Source organism: Eucyclogobius newberryi, unplaced genomic scaffold (assembly GCF_026437365.1).
Source record: "Eucyclogobius newberryi isolate DKJ021-1_F unplaced genomic scaffold, fEucNew1.0.hap1 SCAF_9, whole genome shotgun sequence".
In the NCBI taxonomy this organism is placed as follows: Eukaryota; Metazoa; Chordata; class Actinopteri; order Gobiiformes; family Gobiidae; genus Eucyclogobius; species Eucyclogobius newberryi.
Window position 1 is genome coordinate 38307550 of NW_027316532.1, and position 14107 is coordinate 38321656.

The following is a 14107-nucleotide window of genomic DNA, read 5'->3' on the forward strand; positions in this document are numbered from 1 at the left end:
TCAGACCTATCACTGCACTTCTACGGAAAGCCAGGAGTGACAAACAGCATGAAACGCGATTCGTAAAAATAATGAGCGCAAATTACTAAAACACAAGATGAAATGAGGCACCAGCATAAAAACGTCACATTTACAGCGATCTAGTTTGAAATACAAGGTAAGTACGGTATGAAAAATATGTGTGTTTGTAGACACCACGATGCACTAATCTAATATCGATCTAAGCACTTGTGAAATTTGTTAAGAAACACATTTTCTTTAAATTGAGCAAACTTTTCGCACAAAATAATAAATAAATGCCAAACTCACCGCAAAGTAGATGATCACTTTTAACCATGGATCTATTATAATATTGATTTTAACTCGGACATATATTACCCCGGTCTCTAGATATTAATAATAATGATAATGATAATAATAACGATAATAATAAAAACACCAACAATATTATAACCTTTTTTTCATCTTTTTAATCATTGACTGATTGATTAGGAATATTTGGGGATATGTATATATATATATATATATATATATATATATATATATATATATATATATATATATATATATATATATATATATATATATATATATATATATATATATAAGGTGTACTTTGCAAATAACACACAAATCAATATAGCGCAAATCAATTGTCAACGTATATGTCCTCATTTGTTAAAATGTCAGACTACAATTTTAAAATTCCTTCTGGTCTTATCAGAGGCACTACTTGACTATAATCAGAGGTTTGACGAAAGAACCAGAATAGTTCAGAGAGCACAAAATGTGATAGTGGCCTGGAAATAGACGCAGTGATGCAGTGAGGCTTCAGGCCCTCCCTGAGCCTGTGTTTTGGCATTAGTCTGAACATTCTTTGTCACTGTCCCCCGGGGTAGAATAGTAATTTACTCTTTTATCTTTATTTGCCTCTAATATATGTAAACATAAATGTTAACAACAAAGCAGCTCTACACGCATTATGGCAGATAAGTGGGTGGTCTGGGCCTCTGGGGTCATTGGGTCAACACTGCTGGACACTTGAGCTAATGTGACAAGCTTCTGTAACTATACCAACATACTACCTGGCTCAATTATTAAAACAACCTAGACTGTCAGAGTTTTTTTTACAAAATGACATTTCTCAACGCTTGAATATTGATTAACTGTTTTATAATAGCAGGTGCACACAAAAATACAACCATTGCTGTATTTAAGTCAAATTTCCATTGAGGCTTGTTTATTAGTAATGTGTGGTATTACTATGATGGATACTAAAATGTCTGCTATGGCTTCTGTTCCCAAAGACTACCTTAATGTCTGTCTTCTTGCCAATATTCTGGCTGTGAAACCTGAGCCAGGGCCAAATATAGCTACACAGTGAGGAGTTAGAGGCCGAGACAGATGGGACAGCGGGCCACTGCAGAGGCACCGCGCAATTGGACCCTCTAAGCCTGCTGACTGTCCCACCAACGAGGCTCCTCTTCTGGGCAGAGACGCGTGACTTTGGCCTCTTTTTTATTTGATCAAGATAAAGAAAAACAGGGAACTGGTGGAAATTCTGTTTGAAAAGCTCAAGGTAAGATTTTAATAATTTTGCCCAATTTCTATTTCATTGTGTTTAAATGGTAAACACTGTTTACCAGGTAATGTTGTTGATACATTGACTTGTCATGTGTACTTGTTATATACATTTATTTCAATATTACACCCTTAACCTTATTGATATAGTATTGTGTAACTGTCATATGGTGTTGTAAGATTCAAAACAAGGCTTTCATTGTAGGATTCATTCGTTGAGTCAGAAAACGTAGGCCGACTGTTATTTGGTAATGACAGGACGAACAAAGCATAAACCTCCCACAAATTTCCACATCCATATTTAATCAACACTGAAGTATCCTTGGACAGCCTGTTTGAAAAACACAGAGGTGGTTACTTCCTGAGTGCTTTTGACTCTTGGGTCTTCGTTAGTTTTACCTGAGTCTGGTTCAAAGGCAGGTCCAGGGCCGGGTTGTGCTGCTGCTGTGAAACTTTGCCCAAGGGATTAAAAATAACAACAGCTGGTCGTCAGGACGCCATGAGGCTCTCACTGTGGCTCTGCATTGCACATATCAACACCTCTACTTTCACATCAGACGAGTAGATGACTTACTGTATATTTTAACATATCATGGAAAAAGTATGATTCTGGGTAAATGTAAGGTAAATAAGCATAATATTAACTACTGCTACTACTACTACTACTACTACTACTACTACTAACAAGTGAAAATCTCTTTACCTAGAATGCTCTAGAGAATGCGCATGACATTAAAAAAACAAAACATCTTCACTGGAGTATGTCAATTGATGGCTACAGATAAAGTACAGTGAGCTAATTGTATACTAATTGATGTATAGTCCTTATATATGTGCATAATTGCTGTTAAAATGATCCCTTATCTCCTTTCATGTTGAGGGAATAATCGGTTTCACAATGTGGTTGTCCACAGGTTTTCTGAGCAGCATTGAAGGATGGCTCAAGTGCAGAGGGCAAATTTCACCAACTTTAATCTCAATATTTAAATATAATCAAAACAGTATAAATCATTGTAATTACAATATCAACCCCATTGTTTTCTTATTTCTAGGTATTGTATATTTGTAATTTTCATTCATTTATTCATCCATTCATGCTTTCATTGTGGCAAATCACCATCAATCTTTGTGCTAATACTCAGTGACAGTCTTTCATTTATTTGCCACAGGGGAGGCTATAACTAACTGTTGTTGTGTCCAAGACACATTGTCTAGTATGAATCTGTTGTGTGCCTGAATGTTGGTGGTGATGGGAAGGGCTGATGGTGCAGATTGTCATCCACTCTTCTGTCAGGCTACCCCAGGGTAGCTGTGGCTACAATAGTTGCTTATCACCACCAAGTAAGGAGTGATACACTGTAAAGCGCATTCATTACATGAAAGGCACTATATAAATCCAGTCATTAATTAATTGATTAATTAAAATATCAGTCAAGCGGAACAGATTCTTTTGCACTTCTATCATTCTGGATAAATCGCGTCTCCTACTATTTTGAACATCATTAGCAACAAGTGCAAACATTTACGCTGTGTTTTTTCTTAGCTGTGGTTTGTATTTAACACAAGGCATAAAGATGTAAAAATACATTGTGAGTCCCATAGTCAAAATACACTTACTCTTCTCTATGACCTAAGTGAGCCTTTGCTAATAACCCTCATCTGTGTTGGGGCAGCACTGAGTCACACTGCTGCTTTGGCCCCGAGTGACTGACCCATACTGTACTCTATATTCTCCGAATGACTGCTCTTTTCTATTCATGTCCTGAAGTCTGAACTGTACTGTCTTAATGTGGCGTGTGTATTTCAGGATGCAGGACGGGAGTTGGAACCAGCCACTCCCCATGTCAGCGCTGCTGAAAGACCCAGCGGCCGGACACCTGGAAGGGGATGGAGGGATGTTCTCAGAGACTTCCTCTGACAGAGAGCTTTACAAGGACCCCACACCAGAGCTGGATTCTGGAGAAGGGGACTTTGCAGACCTCACATCATTTCTGAGCGCAGATGAGATAAACCTGAGTTTGGACCTGGCCCGGGAGGCCTTTGGAGACATATCTGAAGACCCAAGACCAACACTTCTGTCCCAGGAGCAGGCCCTCCCAGGACCCACGCAGACTGTAGACCTTACCCCCAGCCCACATGTCCGGCAACAGACCAAAACCCCCTGTCCTGACAACAGTCCTGTCAAAGTCCTGTCCCAGCAGTGTGCCCCCCTCAGGCCTGTACAGGTGCTCAGCAAGGCCACAGGGCAGAAAGTGGTTCGGCACAAACCTGTTCCCCCTGTGTACAGACAGGACAAACCCCGGCTGGTCCACGAGGGTCTGGAGCTGGCTGAGCGCTCTGGCTCTGCTTCTGAGTTCTGCAGCCGAGCTGCATCCTTCATCGAGGAGCTGTCCTCAATCTTTAAAAGCACAGCTCACACAGAGCAACCGCAGGAGGAAGACTCATCCTCTCCAGACAGTGGATACCTGTCCCCCAGGAGCCAGAGGCCTGTCACGCAGGGCTCAGCCAGTGTCCCCCTCATGCCCCCTCCCCCCCAGGACGTCCTGTATAGTCAGACCGCAGTTGGCCCTCTGTCAGGTGCTTTGGGGCCAGTAGCGGCTGCAGTTCGGTATCAACAGTCTGGAGCTCCAGTCTCCTGTGGACCACTGTCTCCTCCACACTTCCTCCACAAACTGAAGAGCCAAGAGGTGGCTGAGGGCAGCCCCATCCGCCTGGAGTGCAGAGTCACAGGGAACCCACTGCCCCTTGTCAGGTAAGGCCTGATATACAAGTGTGTGGACACAGCACAGAAGAGTCAAGTCAGCGTTTGGCGAGAAATTCTTATTTTCTATTTGCTATTTTCTATTTTCTATTTGCTTTTTGTTATGGGAGGTTGTACTTCTCTTAAATGAACTGGTACAGTTTACTTACGACAGTGGAGACACAATCTGACCTGATCCACACCAAAGTGAACCAGTTGAAACCTTTCAATATACACTTGGTGTACCAGAAGATGTACTACAATATATACTTGTATCTTGTTGTACACCAGTAGGTGTACTACATTCGGTCTTCAGTGTTTATGGATTGGTTTAACTTCACCTGTTCTTACATTAGATAGAAACATAGCTTTATTTTGGATTTGTGGTCCTCAAACAGACCAACAACAAACAGACCAACGTTAGACCAAGGAACCTAAGTGACAGGGTGTGCTAGAATCTGAAGAGTGTTGCGTTTTGCAGATAAAGTGTTAAAGGTGAAATGGAGCCTTGTGTAGAAAGAAGGTGTTTACCTGTTTACCTGGGCCTCTCACAGCTCGATCCATTGAATGTGCAGCTCCTGGGTATTTGCGACATATCCTTAGGAAACTAAAAATACACTCCTCTCTTGTTTCCAGAGCTGCACCGTTCAGCCTACACTGGTGTGTTTACTTGTGAGACCTACTTCATGAATTACCTTCAAATCTATTCAGTATGCACCTGGGGGTTTGTGTGTGGATAATGATGGTTGTAGCCCACTTAGGTAATTTGAACCTTGCAATACCTTTGCATTCAGCCGTTGCCTTTTGCCTCCTTTAATTGTCTGCAATGGTTTACAAATGTGTGTGGGATTCAAATTTTTACTCATATTAAGTAAGACTTGACCAGTGAGTTGCCATAACTTTTCCGTGCATTTATTTGATCTGTTTTTGTCTTTGGGATGTTAATAAAAATGTGATCATCAGGTATGAGGATCCAGGCAGTGTGTTCTCCTATTGGCCTGAGCAGGTCCTCCTCTGCGCCTGTATAAATAGTCCCAGGCTAACAGGAGCCAGGCCAGGCATGCACTCAAATATAATGACAAGGCGTTTTCAGTCCCTCCATATCTGCTCACACCTTCTTGGGAACATGAAGGTGTATGTAGCATGTTTCACCTCAGAGAAACAAGAGAGCCCAGACTCAGTGGCAGTGCTGACTTTATATAACACAAGGAATAAACAGAAAGTTAATAGTCAGGTAGAAGTGTCAGAAAGTAGATTAACACATGTTTGGTATTAATAACGCTTTAGTTTCATACTGCATATTTCATGCCTGTTGAGTGATGCATTATGGGAAGGATGAACTGTTTGTTCAAAATAGTGAACTTGTTTTTCGTTAGATTGTTGTCAACACTAGATGGCAGCAAATTAACATATATTTGACAGTGAATAGTAGTTTACAGGGATTGAGACGTCACATATTTTATTATACTTTGTTCAGACTCATTTATTCAGTTATTTTTATGAAAGTGTAAAAAAAGACAGTAAAAGATACTGACATTCGTGCTGAATTGTTGTCCCCTGCTTACTTATTTACTTTAAAAAGTTAAAATTCAACTTTTTTATGCAGCTAAACTTTCACCAAACGTTGCTTTTCACACAGAACAAAATGTCTTTGTGATTTGACATAATTTAGAGCCATGTTGAAAAGGGAAAACAAAAAAGTGTAAAAGTCATAAAGAACTGTTAAGCATTTTCCTACTGTTGGGGGACATTTTCCCTTAAATATCCAGAAACACCTGTGCGTTTGACTCAAAGACCTCATTGATTCATTATATTATCTTAAATACTTTTTATTGCCTATAAAATCTCACAGATGTACTTACCTTCATTCACTGTTACGTTTATAATAACCATACTTCCTGATTTGGTGCTCAGTTCCCATGGTGCCGCTAGTCTTTGGAACCGTTGCCAGAGCGACCAGGTGATGCACTCTCTCACCTCTCTGCTTTTTCACTCTATTGCCTTGGCTGCAGTTTTGTGTTTTTTTTCTGGGCAGGGCGCGGCCAGCTGTGGTCAGGGCCAATTTGTCTCGGCCCCGAAAATCTTATACCGCTATTCTTAAGACCTCACGCTCCCTGCTGTAGCCATCATGTTTACATAATTGTGCATTTCTGGTGTTAGTTTGATGTGCAAGTGCGTTGTAACTAACTGTCTAATTTGTGCATTTTCTAAGGCTGAGGTCATTTTTGCTTAGGCGAGCTGGTTTTGAGGTTGGCATGAGGCACTTGGGAACATGTGCAAGCACTGTACAATGCTTTTTAAGTTGTTAAAGGGCTCGTAGATAAATATGGGTGTTTGTGGGAGGTCTAGGCGTGCAGGTTCGCCCCTATGACATGCTGCCTGTCTTGACGAGTGATTTTGCGCCATTTGAATGCGCAGACAGACAAAATCCACCTCCAATTGTGGCGTTCTCAACATGTTATTTTAGACATTTTGTGTGATGAATCCTCTATGTTATTACTCTAACTGCCTGCTGTGCAAACAAGGGCAGCTCCCGACTTGAATTAAAAGCGATGGGAAGTTAGAGAGTAAGTCAAACGTTGTCTTCAAACCACACAGGAAATTTCTAGAAGATGAGAGACTGCCCGTTTTTCTACAAAAATACATTTCTGCAGCTCTGTGTCTCACTCAGAAACATTCCACAGAAAGAAAGTGGAATTTGAGCTCAATAATATATGATCCTTGTTTAAATTTGACCTCACTCCCCTCAGTTTGAGCTAATATTGACTATTGAAGAGACACAGAGGCCTCGGAAGTCCTGCTGCTACTGGCGTTTGGGTTTGAACGAGACTGGAAGGCAAAAAATGAGTAGAAATGTTTTGCACCAATGCACTTAACAGCAGAATAATGCATTAAGAAACATGCAAACTCTCATTTGTATCATTAATTATATGGTTTATATCCAGTGATAACCATAATGAGGTCACTAGGGAACTTTAACGATGTAAAATGGTATAAAATGTTATCTTATGTGCCCAGGAAAACTGTCCCTAATCCTTTAGCTTCTCAGGTTCCCTTCTAAACACACTAATAAGAGCCCACTTAATACTACTAATCAAATATGAATATATCAAACTGATTCAGCTCTTTTTTGGACACTCAAAGATGCTTAATCGTTATTTTTCAACCCTTATTCATTGATTGACAAGCCCGATAAACCAATAAACCTCACGACATTGGGTCAAATTATTAATGTTACTAAAACAATGGAAACAGATGAATTGTAAGCTACAGTACAAGTAGTAGACAATGGACCCACCTCTTTACTACATCTACTACTACACATTTCGAAATGACTATATTTTATTTTTAGCTTTGCATCATCTTTACGATCATGGGAAAGATGCCTTCACGGCTAATTCCTTCAGTGGATGTCTGCAGCAGTAGCCCTTCCTCCCTGTTGTATGAAACAGCAGTGGAATGAGGTCATCGCAGGTGACCCACTCCTGACTCATGACGTGCTGCCTCTGAAATGCTCACTGCTTGGATGAGAGCAGGAAAAGCCATCATTTTCAGTTCCCCTTCCCGGGCTTATTTGATCTCAGCGGGAGGAAGAGGAGAACTTTTTATACCTGCTTCTCTCTCCCTGGGCTGCCAACATGATGTCATTTCATATTTATGCCTGGAATAATGAGCGTCTGGTCTAAAACGGCTCAAATTGGTTAGCTTAACATTCCTGGAAGCTGAAAACATTTAGCGAGACACATATTTTGCATGTAAGTATGAGAGAGCGAGTTTGCCGTGTGATTTCCCTATAAAAGTAAGAGATGATGCAAAGGGACAGTTTTTACTTATTGTAATAGACTATCAGAAACCACAATAATACATCACTTAAGAGTGGATTCATCATGGCTTTTATCAAGTTAATACCCACATGATGTTCTTTGGTATATTTTTGTTGTTTCCCAAATACACTTTATTTGGAAGTTGCCATGATAAGTTGCTTTTATCTGTTTCCCTTTTGCTGATCTCGACAGCAAATAAGTTGTATAAAAACTCAACACAAACAAAGCCGTTTTCAAGCCGCCCACAGAAAAAGTGCGTTGTTGATTTGTTGGTGCACAAGGACCTTGAACATTTTGCATAAATCAAACTACTTTATGTAATATAGTATTTTAAGAGCGAGACATTTCTATTGTTGAAATGATTGGTATTCCTGCTTAACAAGTACAACAGAAGCTCAGGTCTTAGACTTAAACGTGAAAAGGCTTTTAGACTATCGTGGAATCTTATTGTCCACTTTTGTCTTCAAACAAGCTGTGAATAGGTCTAAGCGATGACCCATTTGCTTGAAACTGCAACTTTATCTGATCCTTTAACTCTGTAAGAATGAAGGATCTCCAGTTCCACTGTAATTGTATAATAATAAATAAGTATGGTGTAAAATGTTACCTATGTTGTGCTGTAACTATATTGGCCCCGCACTTGCTTCTGTCTCTTCACTGCCAACATGCTGTCATAGCCGACATAAGCTGGGAGTAATCAGCGTCTGGTTTAAAACAGCTCAAATTGGCCAGCTTAACATTCTTGGAAGCAGAAAACATTTTGTGAGGTAAATATTGACTTAGAATGTGAAAGTGAGAGAGTTTGACGTGTTGTTTAACTTAAACTAGTGATAGTACAATTTATAGGCCTCGTCTGAAACGAAGAAAACAAATAGTGTTAATCACTTCAAATATTTACCTATTTTGATTTGGTTACTTTAACATTCCTGTAATAGTTTAGCGAGGCACATATTTCACATGTAAATATGAAAGAATGACTTGGACGCTAGAATCAATGTTGGACTAAATAGCTTTTTGTGAAAGGGACAAGCGTCAATGGCGTTCCTCAGAGCTGTGTCGATGACGATCAGAGCTGTCTAAAGTCCAAAGTCTCGGTGTTGACCTCTGACCTTTGTGGACTGGATGCTGAGTGTGAGATTTCGCCTGACGAGGTGAAACGTTCTGTGTTCGTCGTTCAGCCGTGAAGTCCAGAAGCGCCCTACATTGACCTCTGAGTACTGAGAATGTTGCAATGCTATGAATGGAAAGGTTTTTTTTTATATAAGAATAATGTATATATTAAATCATATATATTCATTTGAAATATTGTAATATATTATATACCGGTATATAAGTCTAACACTCAATCTCTGGTATTGAACAATTTCATTAAGAACTCCCTTAAGTGCATTTCCCCTGTGAGATTACAGTTTATAAAGTTTTATATGTGCCAACTTTCCTGGTCCATGTAAATGTAGATTTATTGCTTTGAAGAGGAAACGAAAGTCCTCTACTTCTTCTAATGTCCAATAACTTATATTATATCCAGGTTTCATGTTCAGCTCAAAACCTCCAGAATTCCAGGCTCACTGAGCTGCAGAGGCTGCACTAGCAGTGATTCATGACTGGTGCAGGTGCTGAGCTTTAGGTAGAGACCATTCGCATCAGAGAGGACGTTTAAACTCACTGGTTTCAGTGTTGAAACTAGCTCTCTGATTGGACGATCAATCAAGAACCAAAACACCAAATAAACTTGGCCTTGGTGCAATATTTTTGCAATTAAAAAAATACCACCTGTACCTTGCAGTACTTGATTTAATGTATACCCTGGGCACCATACCTTTAATAATATTCATGTTAATTAATATACAGTTCATTGTGGACTCTTCACTGCTCTAATCTTAGATTTAATGTGACCTTTTATTTATTACTGTAAATTTATAGTCAATCATAAAAACCTAAGATAAGATAAGATATTCCTTTATTGTCCACACAAGGGGAAATGTCGTTGTTACTGTAGATCCAGAGGAAAAGGACAGATTTTGGACAAGTTTAAAAAAAAAAAACACTCTTAATAGAAGAACTCTTATAAACAAAACAAAAAACTCTTATTAACAAAACTCCTCTCATATCTTAATAGGGAATGGAGGAACAAATAAATAAATAAAATAAAAAGATAAAATAAAACAAAATAATAAAATAAAATAAAAAATAAAATAAACCTATTGACCTGATCTATAATAATACATTGTGTTATCTAAATAGACAGGATGTAAGCGGTTAAAGAGGAAGTGTGTCCAATGAGAGTGAAGAGAAAATGATATTCGTGGAGGGTTATATAAGTGGATCAGTGACAGTTGAAGAAGTGGAATACCAGATTTAATTTGAGGTCTGTTTGCTGTGGACAAAGGTCGTGGACAAAGGTCGCAGTCATGCGCAGCAGGAACGCCGAAATCCAAGACAAGTTCAACACAGAAATGTCCTGGTCCACTCCATAAATCTTATTCTGGACTGTGGAGTCCTTTCTCCCTCACATGGGGTCAGCGGTCCTGTTTGACCCCATCTGTAAACACATCTACATCTCCAAAAACCATAAAAACACTCACCAATGTACTTTTCTGTTCCACTGGACCTGTAGCTCCAAGTCATTTAACCTGACGATTCTTTCAGACATTTGACGGCTTTCTGGACTTAAAGCCTTTTGCAGCTGAACAAACAACAATGACTTTGTGACTCTATTTATTCAAATGTATATAAATGTCAAAGCAATGAAACAGAGTCAATTATCAAGCATCTGTCCTATACATTAGAACTTTATTGTAATGTTGGAATTAAAGTTGTGCAATAAATCAAATTTTGATTTAGATGCAGTCATTTGTAATCGTCAATGATCCGCTTGTGACATCGACAGTTTGTCATTAAAAGCATGTGTTTGGAAGAAATGTAACTACTTTGTGTTAAATAGAAATTATTAAAAGTATGTATTGTTTATTATCAAGAAATTCATAGTTTCATATTCAAATACAAGGCATTTTTATTCATCCTTAATGAGACAAAATAAAATAACATTATTATTTATTGTATTTATTATTTTTACATGAATCTCGTTGATGCCTGAGTTAGATCTATGGACTGGTAATACCATCTACCCTTGTCCAGTTGTTCTTGTGAGTCATGTGACCCGTCTCCTTGTGAGTCATGTGACCCCTCTCCACAGCTGACCAGTGGGCGGGGCACCTGTTGGATGACTGTGCTCCATAAGCCACGACCACTGCACACAGCTTACTCTAATCCACCTTTTGATGAGATATTTTGGGCCATTATTCTCCTTCGCGCTTCAGATTCTTGTCCCGCTGCCAAAGAGTTTGTGTTTGATGTCCCGATCCAACGAGGCGTCTACCACTTTAATGAAGTGGAGGAATTTCAAGAGAGTTTGCCTTTCTCACTCCTGAGGTTCAGACTCTCATAGTCGTGATCGTGTGTCCTGATCACAGAGATTAGTCATGAGAATGATGATGATGATGATGATGATTATTATTATTATTATATGTTTTGACCAAGACGACATAGAAAACTATTTATTTGCTTTTTCCACTCTGCAAAGACATGATTTAGAGGAAATGAGAGGTCTCGTATCTATCTAGCTTTTTCAGACCAGATACTGATCTGATACCAGAACATAAGAAACTGAATGTTCTCTATTTTTTAATAACATAGCATTGGTGTAAACATTTTAATGTCAGGATACTAGCATTTCTGCCCGATACTTGACACAATTTGACATCAAAATGATAATAAAAATAGATTTATTTTTGTCACACACAATAGAGTAGTCCTTAACACTAAATAATGGTACTTTTTTATGTTACCATGTGGGCTTATACTTGTTCTGCTGGCTTTAAATCCTTCTAAACCAGGGGTGGGCAATTATTTTCCCCCGAGGGCCATATTCGAATCCAGGCAAGTAGCGGAGGGCCCGTAATCATTGGTGTGAAAAAAAGAAATCCCAAAAATTAAATATCAAATAAAATATCACTTTTCTGTCAAATATAGGCTATTTTATCTATTATTTAATTCATTTCACATTAAACGTATTAAGGATACAAGTGCAGACAGATGCCTAAGGGCAAAAAATAAATACAAATAAAATACAAATATTACTTGGCATGTTTGGCGGGCCGGATTATAAAGACAAACGGGCCACATGCTGCAGTTTGCCCACCCCTGTTCTAAACTGTACAATTTTGTCCTGTTGATCTCTTGTTTTTTTTGTGTTGATGACGATCTAGTTTTGATATTTGTTCAATATAAGTGTCTGATTTCCGATACTTTTGAATTGAATACTCATGAATGTGCTGCTCAAGGCCTAAAGAGAGGATGCTGAGAATATACTTGAATGAATTCTCCATGGGCCTCTGTATTTGTAAAATGATGTGCAAGGCCTGCGCAGAGATGTTTGTTTTTATGAGGTCAAATGGGAACTATAAAAATACTCCTGTGTCCTGCTTCCCATGTTCATGAGACAGAATAACAGCTGCCCACATGTTAAACTGTCTTAGAAATAAACTGGTGATGTGTATCTTTCTCTGTGTTATGGTTGGGGTTTGTATTTTAAATTATCTAACCATTTCCTAAACGGAGCCAACCTGAGTCCTGGGATTTACAGCAGGAAAGACAGGAGACAGGAGACAGGAGACAGGAGGACGGTCCAGACTGGCTCATGTGTCTTTGATGCAGGAGATACATTTGTGCTGAGGAGGAGAGTGTGCAGAGTTCAAACTGTCAGGGGAACTGTGCCAATAAACTGTGATTTCACCCATATAAAACCGCTTTATGGAGTGAATATTACTCTGGAGGATGGGAAAAGTATCTAGGCCTAAAAAAGAGGCAAAAAGTCTTAAATCTGAAAAGCCAAAGTGCCAGTGCCAGAGTCAGTGATTTGATTTGATTTGATTTAAACTTGTTTTTAACCCATAAACTTTACCAGACAAAACAGTAAACGGATTGAACTGTATTTAAAATAAAATACATCCATCCATCCATTTTCTACCGCTTGTTCCCTTTCGGGGTCGCGGGTGACTGGAGCCTATCCCAGTGACTTCGGGCCTTAGGCGGGGTACACCCTGGACAGTGGCCAACTTGTCGCAGGGCCAAATAAAATACAGTTAAATGAAAATCTATGCAACCAAGTTTTGATTGGGAACTCTTTTTTTGAGCATTTGTGTTTCTTTCTTTTGTACAATATATATTTCTCATCTCATTTGGACGTGTAATGGACTGATCCTGAATCCTGGACTTCTGGACACTTTTTTCTGTCTCTGACTCCTACATCAAGAGAACATGATTTCAACTGGACTCAAACCAGAGCAATCCTCTCCTTCTTGTATAGATGCTTTCTTCCCACAGACTCTGTCCATCATCTTTTCTACAGATGTGCTGTGTTTGGGTTTTTGTGGCAAAGCCGTGGGTGGCAGCTGGAAGTGGGATCAATCATTATTTAGTCTCTTTTTCTCCACAAGAAAATTAAATACTGTTTGCCAGATGAGCAAACTTCAACTCTTCGTTCCTATTGCCCATCTCAGAATTTTAGTTGTACAGAAGGTTTTGTTGCATGAGCTCAAATTAAAACTATGTCTTATGACTCACGTGGCCCATATACCACCCATGCTAATTGTTATTCCCAGAAGCTCATGATACACACTGTAGCTTATAGCAGCACTGGCTAACTCTGTTCTGCAGTTTAACCCCATCTGTAGTTACTCAGTGGCAGGACCATTGATAATTGCGGTTAGAAAAAAAGCTTAGGAAATCACCCGGTTGACGATTACTGTAAAGGAGATGATGTAAGTGCAGGTGTTGTGTGCAGGATCTCATAAAGGTTCAGGTTTATGTGGAGAGATTTTTAAAAGAAACGCTGCAGAACTTTCTGGAGGCGCAACATCACCTGTATGAGTCCATGGAAATGCAACGTTGAAACCATACT

General features: G+C 39.3%; 1 protein-coding gene across 1 annotated transcript in view; it reads left to right on the forward strand.

Moving 5' to 3' along the window:
• Positions 1–1398: 1398 nt before the first annotated feature.
• Positions 1399–14107, forward strand: part of palld (palladin, cytoskeletal associated protein) — a 457154-nt gene continuing 444445 nt past the window's right edge. The window contains exons 1-2 of the mRNA XM_072439450.1: positions 1399–1579; positions 3389–4333. Coding sequence (XP_072295551.1) covers positions 3390–4333 — 944 coding nt within the window. The 5' untranslated portion in view covers positions 1399–1579; position 3389. The remainder of the gene's footprint in view (positions 1580–3388; positions 4334–14107) is intronic.